The following is a 16,240-nucleotide window of genomic DNA, read 5'->3' on the forward strand; positions in this document are numbered from 1 at the left end:
TAGCGGCGGATCAGCATCCACGGGAACACACTAGTTAGGGACCTGGCCCTCCACTCGGCACCAGCCCTCCAGCGCACACAGGTCGTGTGTTCTTGGCAGAAACCTCACTTCTGTGCTGATGTCCCAGGATTCACTGTTAAGGCACTCGGCCACACTTATCCTGTCTTGCTAAGAGGCAGGGGTTGATCAAAACTATTCCTGAATGCCCCAAACCCAGCTCTCTGAAACACACTCAGGCCATGGGGAAAGTTCACCTCCCAAGAGGATGGGAAGCCGCGTTCCCAGGCAGGCAGCACAGGAGGTTCTTCAGCCAAGATTGAGGCTATAAGCACAGAGCGAACCCAGGTGTGGGGCCAGGACAATGATATGCTCCGCGAGATAACATCAGTCACTACCAGGATTGGGACGTCAGACTTGGGAAGTACTAGCACAGGAACGGAAGAGACCTAAAGTAGACAATGCAGCCCGGCTTCCTAATCGCACTGCCCACATTCCACTAGAAGATATCCGTAGATGACAAGGTTCAGGAGGCTTGGTTACTTAGCGGTCCCAGCCACAAGCCCTCTCATGAACTGATCTCATTTTGTACTCCCAAAATGCTGGAGGGTGAGAACTGTCATCTTCATTTTACATACCAAGAAAGTGACAATAGGGCTTCCCTGGTGGCACAGTGGTTGAGAGTCCGCCTGCCGATGCAGGGGACACGGGTTCGTGCCCTGGTCCGGGAGGATCCCACATGCCGCGGAGCGGCTGGGCCCGTGAGCCATGGCCGCTGAGCCTGCGCGTCTGGAGCCTGTGCTCCGCAACGGGAGAGGCCACAGCAGTGAGAGGCCCGCGTATCGCAAAAAAAAAAAAAAAAAAATTTAAGAAAAAAAAAGAAAGTGACAATAAATCATGGTAAAACTGAGATTTAAACTTTCGTTTTCTAACTCCATGTCTTTTTAGCAGGCTTCTTTTATCAAATACGAATTCCTGCCAGATTCTTGGCCAGATCTGAAGATGAATAAGACAAAGATTCTCAAGGAGATGATGATTTAATTGGAAGCAGGCATGAAAACAAATGCACAGAATAAGAGGCTATAAGTGCGACTGAAGGAGGACGGACTACAGGGGAGACAAAGAGGTGGTCATGGCCTGTACGTGCAGACACGTAATAAACAGCCACTCAGTGAAATCCTTCCATCAATCTTACTGAGCAACTACTATGTGCCAGGCACCAGTCAGGGTGTGGGGGATGCAGCAGTGAGGAAACCAGATAAAACCACTGCCATAACATTCTGGTGGAGGGAGCTTACATTTTAATTTCAGATGGATGGATGGATGGACAGATGGATGGTTGGACAGATGGACAGATAGATGGTTGGGTGGACAGATGGATGGATAGATGGTTGGGTGGACAGATGGATGGATAGATGGTTGGGTGGACAGACAGATGTGTCTGGGGGAAAACCATGGAAGTTTTCATGGAGTAGATGAGTCTTGAACTAACTTTTTCTTTTTTTTTAATTTTTGGCTGTGTTGGGTCTTCATTGCTGTGCACGGGTTTTCTCTAGTTGCAGTGAGCAGGGGCTACTCTTCATTGAGTGAGAAGCACAGGCTTCTCAGTGCAGTGGCTTCCCTTGTTGTGGAGCACGGGCTCTAGGCACGTGGGCTTCAGTCGTTGTGGTGCACAGGTTCAGTAGTTGTGGCGCACGGGCTCAGTTGCTCCATGGCACGTGGGATCTTCATGGACCAAGGCTTGAACCCGTGTCCCCTGCATTGGCAGGCGGATTCTTAACCACTGCGCCACCAGGGAAGCCCTTGAACTAACTCTTGAAAACTGAAGACAAGGTGTTGGTCAGGGAAAGGAGGGGAAAGCCGGGAAGGCCCTGCAGGAGAAGCAGCAGCACAGGGAAAACCATGAGGGTGTTCATCAGTCAGGACTCTCTGGGGACCTTCAAGTCATTCCCTGGGGCTAAAGTCTTGGGGGCAAGCAAGGGATGAAGGTGGGGAGGCAGGCAGGGGCTACAGAACTTGGATTTGTCATGCAGGTCATAAGGAACCAGTGAAAGGTTTTAAAGAAAGTTGATAACAAAGGCAGTACAATTAAGCACAAATACGAGGGGTTCATATGTTGGGAAGAGTCCTCTCTCAAAGTAGCTTGTTTAGTAATCTTACTCTCTACTAGAAAAAATTCTAGAAGAGTCACATGGAAGAGGCAGCGTAGCCTAGAAGAGAGAGCCTGGGCTCGGAAGTCCAGAAAGCCAGACTGAAACCCTAGCTTTGGAAAATGGTGTGGCCTTGAAACAGTCACTTCCCCGCTCTGAGACTGAGATTTTCATCAGTAAAACGGGTGTATTGCCACCCACCCGACAGAGCTGTCGTGCGGATTAGACATACGATATACGAAGTGTGTGGCATCTAGTAGGGGGTCCCCACACGATTGTTTTTAGCCATCAGAGGCTAAAGGAGTCCCTAGACTTCTGGAGTTGCATCATGGCGATGAGGTCTGGCCTCCCAGGAGCCATCCTTGCTCCTCTTGACAGGCACGCACACTGAACTGCAGAGGCTGAGGCAGCCCAAATGGCAAATCTTGGGTTCTTTTAAGAATAACTTTAACGGTGTACTAGTGCAGAGACGGTTTGTGCTCCATGGTTCTAACAAGTTTAGAAAAGTGACCCAGAAATTTCCCCCAAGACAGGAGGGTTAGAAATTGAATATTTCCTGATGAGCCCACCAAGCACTGGTATTTGTATTGCTTTACGATAGCAATATGCCTATCACCACCCCAAACTTACATCCCTTCCTATAGGATTTGAAGAAACATCAGCCATTGTTTTCAAATAAAATCATTTCACAGAGGCCAGTTCATATTATTCATCCTCAGATCAGCCACTCCACAATGACTGGCGTCCACCAACAGGCCACCCACCCAGGCATGTTTTAAATTGTTATGCAACAGACTCACTTCACAAGCTCAGGTCTTTTACCAAATTGCAGAAAACTATACAAGAGTCATAACTGGTTCCCCCACAAAAGGGAAGGAAGACCTTGCTTCCCCCAAACAGGATTAAAACATTCAACACTACCTAGAGACCCAACTTATAAAAAGGCAGCTTTTCTTTTCGTCATCGCCTTGGGAGAAAGAGGAAGAGGCAATTCGCAGAATCTGCACACTTTCTGCACAGTCAACTTGTGTGCTGTGGTGCAGCCCAGGCCCTCCCCCACCCCTCCCCCACCCCCTCACAGCACTCCTCCCCTCCCCCTCCCACATACCTCTTTGGAGCACCAGGCACATTTTGGGTGGATTAGCAGACATTCTTCACAAGAGGTGGCACTTCCACTAGTGCATATGTTGAGACCTTCAAAGAAAGATAAAGATGCACCAATTAGTTTCTGGCCGTAATCTCTATTAATGAGGCTTTTGAATGGGGCGGGAGGAGGAGTCACTTCCTTTTTTTTTTTTACCAGGGGACCTCCGTGAGGCCGAGGAGTGCAAGGCCCCCGTGCTAACTGCAGGTGAAGGCTCACTGGCCAAAGCTAAAGACTGACGGTTTTTGAAGCACCCACCACGTGCACACTTGTGTTTGCAACTCCCATTCCTTCTGCTGCACCCACTTAGTTCCCACCGCCTTCTCCAGTAACACAGCAGGTCCTGCCTCATTGAGGGGGAACAAGGCCCCTTTACACTTAGTCCAGCCAAAATGACAAAAATAGTATAAAAAGGAAAGAAAAAAAAACCGATCGATCTTCTTCAGGCATAAGAAAATCCTAAATCAGGTACTGTCACACCAAATCCACAGTGTACCAAAAGAAGCCAGCACAGCCCTTAAAGAAGAATACATCCCAGGGTTTCCCTGGTGGCGCAGTGGTTGAGAGTCCGCCTGCCGATGCAGGGGACGCAGGTTCGTGCCCCGGTCCGGGAGGATCCCACATGCCGCGGAGAGGCTTGGCCCGTGAGCCATGGCCGCTGAGCCTGCGCGTCCGGAGCCTGTGCTCCGCAACGGGAGAGGCCACAACAGTGAGGGGCCCACGTACCGCAAAAAAAAAAAAAAGAATACATCCCAGGAATACAATGTCAGCTTAAGATATGGGAAATCCATTAATTCAATATATCTACTAGTAGGTCAAGTAAGAAAAAAACATACCACCTCAGGAGGTAATAAAAAGGCATTTGATCAAATTCAAAATCCATCCCTGATTTTTAAATAAAATCAGAAACTAAGATTACAAGGAAACTTCTTTATTGCTATAAAAGTCACTTATTTCAAGCCCAGGCCAGTACCTCCTCCACCCCCGTCCCTGTGCCGTTCATATGGGGAGGGGCCTCCCGAGGCAGGCTCCACTGTGGTACTGAGGTTAAAGCCCTTGTCCCCTCTCCTCGCCCACCTCCCTACCTCACTCTACCCCCGCCTCCAGCTCCCACCCCCAACAGCAAAGACATCCTTGGTGAAACTTAGCATCCAGTTCTTTTTCTTCCTTTCTGAAACATCCCCGACAGATTTCTTTTGACCAAGAGCAGAACTGGTTGGTTTTTCTCTGAACAGAAATAACTTTATTTGGTCCTCACAGCACTAACAGACCCACTGGTCTCTTCTGGTTACTGCCTAGGGGCACAGCAGATAAATAGAAAAAAGAAAAACCCAGGGCCACCAGCCCCAGGAAGAAGGGCTCAGACCATAAAGGGGAAAAAAAAAAAGTCAACGAGATTAACAAGAGAGAGTGGAGGAGAAAACACCGGGAGGCGGAGACTATTCCCTAGCTCCACAAAACAACATAACAATATTGGTTGTAAGACATCTTAAAACTGTAACATTTCCCTAATTTGCTCATTTTAACTCTCTGCTTCTTCTTTGTCACTAGCAGTGAAAATCCTCAGAAAGTGGGTGACGCAGGAAGCTGCACTGTGTCACCCCACACTAGAGGGAACAAATACCATTTGGGATAAGAATGGCAGCTGGGATGGAACCTGAGGTGCTAGGAGGAAAGGCAGGGCAGTTTTGGGAGCCCACAGAGGGTGAGAAGGATGGTTTTCCCCAGCCAGAGACCTCAACCTGAACCCTCCCCACCAGCCATCGCCCTGTTGGGGCCCCTGCCTCATACCCCTGGAGCTGGGGGACCACAATCTCACAGCCAGGCCTACAGCAGGACCTCCTGGGTGCAGTACTGGACTCAGAACACATTTTCCAGAAGAAACAAGCTGGGACCAACCACCGTGCACGCCTCATTTCAGGAGGTAGAGTCCTTTCCAGGTCCCAAACACTCACCAAGAAGGTCTCAGAATCCAGCCCACAGGGAAGTTGGGCTTGCCTGCCTCCTGTCCGCCTTGACAACCTCCTTTCCCATTTTAAAATGAATCCACTCACTTGGAGACGTTCAGATAGGCACTTTTTAAAACACCTTTTAAATAATGCCATTTGCAGCAACATGGATGGTCCTAGAGATTGTCATACTGAGTAAAGTCAGTCAGACAGAGAAAGACATCATATGATATCGCTTATATGTGGAATCTAAAAAAAGGCTACAAATGAACTTATCTACAAAACAGAAATAGAGTTACAGATGTAGAAAATAAACTTATAGTTACCGAGGGATAAGGGGGGAGGGGAGGGATAATAAATAAATAAATAAAATAAAACAAAACAAAATAAAATAAAAAAGCCTTTTAAAAAAGAGAATGACGGCAGGAAAAGTTTCAAAATGCCAGTTCAATGTTTTGGTCTAATCTCCTTACCTGAATCACTTTGCTGTACAGCAGAAATAAACACAACATTGTAAATCAACTATACTTCAATTAAAAAAAAAAATATTCCCCAGAATACTTAGCTTGAAGTATTGACATTAAATAAATAGATGTGGATAACTGAAAAAAAAAAAAAATCTCCTTACCTGTCAGAAACCACTATCTGAGGGAGTGAAAAAAATCAAAACTAGAATGAAAGTGACTTTTCTTCTGCTCTCCTCAACCTTATCAAATACACACTCAGGCCCTTGTGGCATGTCATTTGCTTTGATGTATAAAATCATTTCTATAAAAATAATGGAATTGCAGAACCCTGGAGCTAGAAATGCTTTAGCATGAGCTCGTCAAGTCACCTCATTTTACAGTTGTAAACAAGAGTGACTTGAAAGAAGGAGCCCAGTCTACAAGTAAGAGGTCAGAAGGGGGCACTGGGGCTTCCCTGGTGGCGCAGTGGTTGAAAGTCTGCCTGCCAATGCAGGGGACACGGGTTTGTGCCCTGGTCCGGGAAGATCCCACATGCTGCGGAGCGGCCCGTCCGGAGCCTGTGCTCTGCAGTGGGAGAGGCCCGCATACCACAAAAAAAAAAAAAAAAAAAACAGAAGGGGCACTGGTCGGCAAGTGCCCACGTAGGGTACCTGCCTGGGGATCCCTGCACCACCCCAGACGCAGGCCATGTGACCAGTGAGCTCCAGGGTCCTCTGGAGGAGAGAAGTCCAACGGGCCCTCAGTCAGAAAGGAATTTGAGATTGGATGTCTCATTTATGTCTCTGCCCTAATCAACATAAATTCACAAACACCACTTTCTAAATAGCAGGGCCTCATCACTGAGCTCTGGGACCTTGGGTCGGGGGTCTCAGGTTCACAGCATTAAGGGCTCCTCCGTTCTGACCCACATCAGACTGGGCTCTGGTCTTCTGCTTTGTCAGCCCGAAAGACCTTGGACGTAATCCTGAAGAGGCTCCAGGGATGTGACAGGCATCTGGTATGAAAACATACTGAACAACTATAAAATATTTGTCATGCTTAATTGCTTCTGTTACTCTTACATATTCACATGCAATATAGTAGTTTCCCTGCACTCAAAATGATTCCTCTAAAATCACATTGCTATAATTTGTAGTAACTGTAAATAGAAAGTAACCTTTTACAATCGTATAAAAATTAAAAATTTATTTTAAATATAAAAATAAAATTAGGTTGCTGTTGGGACAAATTAAAATTCAAGAAACCCTGTTCTAAGCATGTCCCAAACGCCAAGCACTGGACTAGGGGATGCTAGAGATACAGAGATGAATGACCCAGGCCTTGCTCCCCAGGAGCTCACAGTCTGCCAGGGACCAGGTAGCAGCCAGGAACTCAGGGAACCAGAAGCATAGACTGTGTGCTGATATGAGCCACGGTGCCAGCCTTACTCCCTCTGGCATCTCTCCTCTTTCCACCTATTAATATTTCAGTAAGCTTAGATTTGGCTGGATGAGTCACTTGGCACCAATAGCATTTTGAAAGGAAGGAAGCAATGAAAAAAACGTTAGAACAGCTGCAGTTCACAAATGTCAGAGTGTTGTGTCTAGGTCATGGTAATAGATGCTAGCAGCCCAGACAGTGGCCACAACTTTTCTTGGTTACTGTTTGCACAGTGACCATTCCAGCTCAATGTCAACTGCCTGCAGCCCTTAATGTCTCTGAAGCCAGGGGTTTACTGCAAACCATCATCTGAAAACACTGTCTCCTTCCCAAACTCATTGACTCATCCTTGCCTGTCATCAGTCACATCCAGGCAGCCGCCATGTCCGGCCGATTCTTCCTTCAAGATGCGTGAAATGTTTCTCCTAATCCATCCCTTCCTGCCTGCACCCTCCTCCAGCTAGGTGAGAGAAACACAATCCCGAATTACATTTTACTCATTGTTTTCAAGACAACAGAAAATAAAAACATTTCATCATTCTTGTTTGGGGGGGGGGAGTGGTAAGGCACTGGAGTGCCTCTTCCAACATGCCCTGAACCACAATCCCCACATGTGACAAAGTCTTTCCAGTGCTGATTCTAGCAATTAAAGAGTCATCAGTCTAAAGATGTTACCATGAAGTGTAAATACGCCCTAGGAAGGATCTGTCTTGTTTATATCTTTACTGCCTTTCTGAACAGCAGACATCTGCAAAAACACGCAACAACGTCGGCTTTACAGATATGACTTGTTTTTTTTAAAACACCAAGTCAAATACTAGAATACTACGTGGCTTTAAAAAAGAATGTGCATGCTCCCTACTCCCTGCACACTGATATGAAGCTCACTCGGATACACTTATCGCTAAGCTAACAGAAAAGGCAAGGTACAGAACAGTGTGTTTAGTGCTGCCTTTCAATAAAACTGGGGGAGGGAGGTTTGTAACAAATGTACAGAAAACACTGTGGATCCATAAGAAACTGACAGGGATGGTCTGAGCAGGGAAGGGGGCGGGGGCAATGCCCCAGACTAACGGGCAACAAGCAGGGAAAAGAGGTCTCTCACCCTACACTTGTTATGCTTTTAAAAAGTATGTGAATATATTACCTATTCCAAAATTTATTTTTAAAAAGACAACTGGGGACTTCCCTGGTGGCACAGTGGTTAAGAATCTGCCTTCCAATGCAGGGGATGTGGATTCGATCCCTGGTCAGGGAGCTAGATCCCACATGCCGCAACTAAGGAGCCCCGGATTTTCGTTAATTATAACATATTGATGTGGTTCATTCATTGTAACAAATATGCCATATGAATGCGAGATGTAAATATAATAGGCAAAACCGGAAGTGGGGCATACGGGAGCTCTCTATACGACCTTCTCAATTTTTCTGTAACTAAAATTGTTTTACATGTTTAGGAAGTTGAGGGTTTTAAGGTCATTGAAACCATGGTAGGAGTGGCCGGGCGGGAGGACTCAACTGAGTACGAATCATTGTGTCCGTATCAGGGACCTAAAGGTAAGTGAGACCCGGCAATTCACCATGTAGCAGATGAGGCAGCCCCCAGTCTCTCTACCAGACAATATGCTATGAGAGCAAGGGAAGGAGAGGCCAACTCTGCTCCATCTGAGGGATGCAGACAAGGCTTCACAGAGGACGGGACATTTGGGCTGGAGTCATGGGCTGAGGAAAAGGCTTTCCTGGCACGAAAGATCCAAGTACTTGTTCTGTCACTTATTGGCTACAAGTCATTTAACCTTTCCTGGCCTCGGCATCTTCCTGCAAACAATTCCAGGGGTGGACTAAACGGCCTCTATCATAGATTCCAGCTCAAAAAATCTTGACACACTCAAATGAGTTCTCTCCCTCACAACAATGAACGTTTCCTCCTAATAAGTTACATGCATAGTCCCTGACCTCAAAGCGAGTTGTAGGAGGAGGCAAGGAGGTGAGGACGGGACACTCCGCCTCCAACACACACACACAGTACCAAGACTCGTGTTCATCCATTCATTCAACAAGTATGAGTCAGGCACTGTTCTAGGCACAGAGGATACAGTGTCAAATAGAACGGACACAGCTCCCTGCCCTCACGGAGCTTACATCCTGGTGAGGGGCACAATGCTCAGAAGAGAAGATGGACGATACTCCAGATAAGGAAGTACATTAGATGGTGCTAAGTGCTAGGGAGAAAAATCAAGGAAGGCAAGGAGACGGGAAGAATGTGGGGCAGGAGGCTGCAGCTCTGGCTGAGCTGGAGACACTGAGAAAAGGCTGGGGGGTCTTGGGGGGTGTGGAGGCGGCCCGCCGTGCAGAGATCTGCAGGGAGAGCATTCCAGGCAGAGGGAAGGCCTGCAGCTGAGCTCGAAGACAACGAGGCCCTCGGTGCTGGACTGAAGTGCATGAGGGGAAGTGGTGAGAGGCACGGGGGGCAGGGGGCGTTCATGGAGAGCCTGGCAGGGCACTGGCAAGACTTCCGGAAGCCACTGGAGGGTTTGAAGCAGAGCGACACGATCTGACTTGAGTTTTAACAGGATCACTCTGAGCGAGAGTTGAGAATAACTCTACAAGAGACAAGCAACCATCTCTGAAAAACTCTGGGGGGCAGTGGGGTAGGGAACTAGCCTGGAGGTGGGGAGGGGCACTCTACAGCCCTGCTTCAAGCATCCGCCACAGGGGAGGTGTCAAGGCCTGTCTGGGAGCAAACTTTTCACCATGTGGCCCAGTAATCGAACCCTGCCTTCAATAGAAGCAGCAGCCTCACCAACAAATGGGCACCTATAAGTAAAGTGTTCCTTTACATTTAGAAAGGCCGTTACTCCCATTCCAACTAGAAAGAAAGAAAACACACCACAGCCCTCCGCCCCGACCAACTGAAAATACCTGTGAAGCGACCCCACCCCATTAACACAGCTGCACACCGCCACGTGAAAGGGGCACCATCGTTTAAGTACTGTGTAATCGTCCCACACGATGTTAAAACTTCTCAGAACGTCTCCATGAGCTCGCTGGAGGAGAAAAAGTAGTTACCAGGGTAGGCAGGCACGAAGGGCCTTCTGCCAACTACTTAGATATTTTAATTCTCCGTTGCCTCAGTAGCTAAATAAGCATGGAGAACAAGCAGGAGAGGAATACTAATTAGAGCTAATTAGGCCCTGCCCTCTTCTGCCTCAATCCCCTTTATTGAAAGTCCCCCTAATTCAAGGATGATGGCGCTAAAGTGTAAATACCTAGGGTAAACAGCAGCCGACACACCAAACCCCCTGTTTGCATTTCTGAACCTTTGCCTGGTTACCTGAGGAGGGCTGCAAACCCAAGGCCAAATTCCAACAGCCCCAGCATAGACCACGGAATCATGGGGGGAGGGAGTGCTGCCAAGAGGAGTGCAGTAAATAGGATAAAGGGCTCTCCTAGGATTTCCAGCATTCTAACGTGCAGGACATTCACCAGAAGAACATTTGATTTTTTTTCCTTTTAATAAACAATGATAGCAAACATGACTCCAGGTCCGCAGCCCGATCAGTGCCACGCTCCTCCCTCCTTCTTAGCAAAGATCAAGGGCCTCACCCCAGAGAAACCCTTCCCTGGTTATGTGGGAAGGCCATATCTTCGGGTCCTGTCTGGAGGCCCTCGGCAAGGGGATAATAAGGAGAGCAGATAACCCTGGGATGGGGGCTGTCAGCCTGCCAGGGACTTGTTTGAAGTGCGCCCCCTTAAATTAGAAATCTATTTCCTGCTGGATTAAACACACAGATGAAAGATGTATACAAACTTTGAAAAACAGAAATCACAACGCAAATGGAAAATAATGTATTGAAAGAATTATTTGCAACTGGAAGTATTTAAGGTTTTACTAGAATCAGAATGTCAAACTGTAAGGAAACTAAGAAGTCATCTCCTTCAGCAGTTCCCAAACTTTTGGATTTCACAGATTATTAGGATCATTATGATTTAAAAAGAAAACAAAAAGAGAAGGTAGAACGTATATAGGATTGCCAGATTTTTTCTTTTGCTCAATGAAAACCACTCTCTATTATCATTACAAATTATTAAAAAGTTTTCCCACCAAAAATAAAAAAGACATAATTTCAAATTAAAGGACAGTCCTTGGGAAGCAGGGGGCTGTTGGCAATGATATACTCCTGTGTGTGACACAAGATACATCCTTCTCTTTGCCTTTCCCTGGGGACCCATGAAAACATCAGCAATGGGCACTGGTTGCCAGTTGGGTGTTTGGAAACCGGTGATCTACCCCAAGCTCTGGAGTGAAAAAAGAAACCTGCTACAGTAATAAGTTTGAATTAGGCCCTGAAGAAAGTTTTTGTTTGCCTAGACCTCTCCTCTCTCTCAGACAGAAACCTCCACTGCCTTCATGTAAATGAGACACGGCAGGGGACAGTCCTTCCCTCCCTCGCAGCCAGACATTTGCTTCACGAGAGCAATCAAGAATCTCGGGCTTGAAAGTGAATCGAGCACCCCAACACAATTATCTCCTACGGGAAAGGAGAAAGTTTGGAGCTTCCTGCGTTTGGGGGAGGGGGGATGGGATGGCGGTAGCTCATCTGCCTGGCAGCCCCAGCGCCCAACAGAGCATCCCTCCGCTGTGGCCTCCCAACTGCCACATCCAGCCCCCTCCCAACTCCGAAAACTTAAAGCAGGTAACTGAGGGCTCCTCACGCATCCGCCGACCCCGGGCAGTATCGCGCAAGTGCAACTGCAACTGCACACCCCCTGCCCTCCGTTCCAGAATCAATCCTCCAGAATTAAGGGAGTGTGCTGCACGGGGTGTTTGTAAACTCCGGGATAAAGCCAGGCAGAAGGAATCAGATTGGGATGTTCCAGCTGGGGCTTGGTTCCCAGGTGGGGCTGTGGTTTGGGACGCGGGTCTCCCCTCGGGTATGCGAGGGCTTGGGGGAGGAAAGAGGGGGTTACATCTTTAAAGGAAAGCGGCTGGCCTAGGCGCGGTGAAACTCTAGGATTCGCTACGAGGGCCTGAACACCCGCGTTTCCAGGAGACTAGCCCTCGGGAGTAGTAGCCCTGGCCCCCACGCTTTGGCTCCAGCGAAGACTCCGGGTCACGCGCCTCCAGCTGCCCTTCGTCTCCCCGGGACCAGGGTACCGGTGGCATCACTCGGCGCCTCCCAGCAGCCCGCCGCCCCCGGCCGGCCACAAGGGCCGCTTTGTGCCGGGAGTGCAGAGCCCAGATCCCGACGCGGGGCTGGCGGCGGCCCTCCCCGCGCAATGGGCGCGGGCGCTCGCGGGCTAGGTCAGCAGACGGGCAGGGCTGTTTACTCAGGAAGGCTCCTCCTCGCCCGGGAGGGGACTGGAGGCCGACGACCGCCCTGCGGGGCTGCGGCGGGCCGCGCGCGGGGTGGCGCACGCAGTTCGGAAGCCCCCCACCGGGCCGTCCCCAGCGGCTCGCCACCTGGGAGTGCCCCGAGGATGCCTCCCACCTTCAGACAACGGCCCGGGGCCCTGCCCCTCCGAGACGCCAAGGGCGGCTCCGTGCGCCACAAAGTTTCTTTGCACCGCCAGCGGCACGGCTTACCTGGGAGCCGGGGCACGAGCGTGCAGAGCCCGAGGAGGCAGGCGTACAGGGGCGCGGGGGCCCGCGGCATGGTGGGGCGCCCGGCTCAGCTGCGGCGCGGGCGGCGGACTCCGCGGGGACGTGCGGCCGGGGCGCGGGGGCGGGGGGCCGGGGGCCGCGGCCTGGCGGGAGGCGGGGGCGGCTGCGCTGGCCCGCGCCCCGCCGCCACCATCCCTCCCGCAGCGCTTGCCGCCGAGTCCCGGGGCCGCCGCTGCGCCGGCTCCCCGGCCGGGTCGCCCGGGGTGTCGCCGCTCGGGACGGTCCCGGCGGGCGGCTCTGTGCAGGGAGGACTCCGGCTCCTGCACGCACCACGGGCTGAGGCTCCCCCGCGCGCCGGTACACTGCGCCCGTCGCCTCCGCCCCTTCCCTTTTCTTCCTCCCTCCGGCCCGCGGGGCTCCACTTTCCTCCTCTCCTTACTCCTCCCCTTCTCTCCCTGTCCCGGCCCCCGCCTGGCTGCCACAAGGTCAGCTTACGGCGAGGCGGGGCGGGCCGAGCTCCGCCCCTCCCGGGGACCGGCCAGCACTGGAGGCCGAGGGCATCCAGGTGGAAGTTGCTTCCGGCGCACCTGGCGGCCCGGGCAGGGGTCGAAATCCTGGGGTAGCGTCTGGCCCGGCTTCCCTAGCAGCTACGGGAAGGGGGAGGGGCACGCTCCACGGGCGAGCCGAGATTATACTTGGGGTTGCTGGATTTAAGGAGAGAGAGCGGGTCCGGGGCGGGGAGCGGGGAATCGTGCCGTGGCAGTCTAGTCCTCTCGAAGCCGTGCTCGCCGGAGGGACGGAGGCACCGGCGAGTGTTACCGCGAGGCGACGTGCTCTGTGGGGAAGTGAGGGCACGTGGGGCGTGGAGACACACACAAAACGCACTTTTCCCTCCCTCATTAAAGTTTTGCCCTTTACGCGGATTCGAGACTAGCCAATATGTCACTATTCTGCGTTTTTCTTATGTCGATACGCTGGCGGTTTCCGTGAAGCCGAACAAATAAACTGAAGAACAGATGCTCAGGTTTTCACCTTATCCTTTACACCTGAGCTGGTTCTAAAATTGACTGTAAGGGGCGGGGGTGGGGAGCTTCCTCTAACAGCACGTGCAAAGGACCAGGTGGGCTTGGGCTGGGCCACGATGAGTGGGTTAAGACTGGAATGGTTTATAGGCAGCAGCAGAAGAGGCAGCCTTCATGTACCAATAGAAGGAAATAATAGTAGGATGCCTAACACGTACAGTACAGAAAGCACACAGCTAGTCAGGCACTGAAATGTAAATACTTACCTTGTTAATTCACGAAATCCTCCCCACAACCCTACTGTTATCCAGATGAGAAAACTGAGGCACAAAGGGGTTAACTTGCCAGGAGAAGTGACAGAGCTGGATGCATTATCCAAAAGTTCAGAATGCTTCAACTAAAAACAGAAGCAGTAAGCAGTAAAGAGCAAAGTGATCTGAACTTTGCACATCAGGAACCAGTTGGCAAGACGGCTCTGAGTGGGCAATTAGTTCTAACTGCCCAGATTAGGGAGCTGGAGTTTAACTGTGCACTCCCACCCCACACTCTACCAGGGTGGTGCCCTACTGCCAGAGAAAATGAACTTATCCTTGTGGCATCGTGTGCATAGAGGCCAAGCTCCAAATTCCACTTGAAGGACAGTGTTTTATGCTTAAACTCCATGGAAGTGTCATCGTACTCTAAATATTCCCCATGTTCATTCTTATGTAAGAGTTATGCTTGTCCCCAAACATTTTCCAGTAAACTTTGTGCTGCAGGGGCTGCCCCAGGTTTATCTTGGGTCTTTCTGCCTCAGCAGAATGGCCTTGGGGCTACTTTTATCCAAGCTTGAGAGGCAATGATTATAACTAATGGGCAGCCGGTGAAAGAGTTTGAACTGGGAGGTGTCAGTGCCAAGTGGTGATTTTAAGATTTTTCTGGTAGGGATGTGATGGATGGATTAGATGCAAGGAAAGTTAAGTTGCAGAAACTGGGTAAATATTGCATTGATAAGGACAAACAAATCTTGCATTTATCAAGCATCCTCTAAGTTTAGGCCCTGTGTTGTCTGATCTGTGCATCACCTTCCCCAGCCCAACATGGCGCTTTACTGTTCAGACCCAACACACACCCCTGTTTACCTGGACTGCACCTGGAAAGTGCTGCAACCCAATCTGCCCTCCTCCTGTCCCACCTGGCGGTTTCCAACCTGCCCAGACCTGCCAAAAACAGCAGAATCCCAAGTGATGACAACATTCTTCCACATTCCATTATCTTGGAACTAGGCTGGAGATGATAGACGGCTCTTCTAATTCCTCCCAAGCTTTTGTTTTCTGGTTTGTGGCTTTTTCTTGTCCCATCATCCTTCATTCTTTGTACTAAGCTGGAGAGTGGAAGTGTCTTTTAAATGCTTTGACTTCCTCTGACTGGCAAAGTCAGCGTGCACTGATGGCCTCCATCGGTGCTTCCCACAGCCACTGAAACAGTTCCCTTTGTGGCTGCCTCCACAGCATCCCATTTCTGATCATTGCTGAGCTTCTGGGCCCCAAGGAGGCTGCTGGTTGCATTGAGTTTGTGTCTCAAGGTTTGAACACAGATAACCCAGAGGAAGTTTATGTTTCTTATTAGTTTTAAAATAAGATTAATTCCTCAAAAAGTTAAATATAGAATTACCATATGATGCACAAACTCCATCTCGCAACTCCCAAAAGAATTGAAAGCAGGCCTCAAACAGATGGTTATACACCCACATTCATAGTGGCATTATTCACAGTCACCAAAAGGTGGAAATAGCTCGAATATCCATCAACAGACGAATGGATAAATAAAATGCAGTATGTACCTACAATGGGATATTATCCAGTCTTCAAAAGGAATTAAATACTGACACATGTTACAACACATACGAACCCTGAAAACATTATGCAAGTGAAATAAGCAAGACACAAAAGGACAAATATTGTATGATTCTATGTATAAGCAAATTCATAGAGTCAGAAAGGATAAAAGAGGTTACCAGGGGCCGGACAGAGGGGCAAACAGGAAGTTATTAGTTAATGGGTACAGAGTTTCAGTTTGGGATAATGGAAAAGTTCTGAAAATGGATCATGGTGATGTTTGCACAACACTGTGAGAATACTTAATGCCACTGACCTGTACACTTAAAAATTATTAAAATGGTAACTTTTGTGTTATGTGTATTTTACCATAATTTAAAAAAAACTTGAAATCGGATTAGTTAAAACTTTTCTATTTCATAAGTCAGATTTACATGCTAATTCACTCCCATGATGAGTCGTCATATTGTGCAATTCAATCTCTAATCCAGGTCAAGAATATTTTACTGATATAGAGTTGCAATGTAATATGCAGGGAAAAAAAAGTTGGAGGGGGAAAAGACGACAACCCTATAGTATTCACCTTAGTTTAGGTAATATTCTTAATTTACTCTGCTTTTAATAGTCATGCCTGGGGTTTGTCACAGTGCCAGAAATGAATGACCCTGAT

General features: G+C 49.2%; 1 protein-coding gene across 1 annotated transcript in view; it reads right to left on the minus strand.

Moving 5' to 3' along the window:
• Positions 1-12,851, minus strand: part of ITGB5 (integrin subunit beta 5) — a 121,383-nt gene extending 108,532 nt beyond the window's left edge. Inside the window, exons 1-2 of the mRNA XM_030858752.3 lie at positions 12,714-12,851; positions 3,256-3,341 (exon numbers count right to left, since the gene is read on the minus strand). Of these exons, the coding sequence (XP_030714612.1) occupies positions 3,256-3,341; positions 12,714-12,783 (156 nt within the window). The 5' untranslated portion in view covers positions 12,784-12,851. The remainder of the gene's footprint in view (positions 1-3,255; positions 3,342-12,713) is intronic.
• Between the last annotated feature and the right edge of the window lie 3,389 nt (positions 12,852-16,240).

This window comes from Globicephala melas, chromosome 4, assembly GCF_963455315.2.
Source record: "Globicephala melas chromosome 4, mGloMel1.2, whole genome shotgun sequence".
Classification (NCBI taxonomy): Eukaryota; Metazoa; Chordata; class Mammalia; order Artiodactyla; family Delphinidae; genus Globicephala; species Globicephala melas.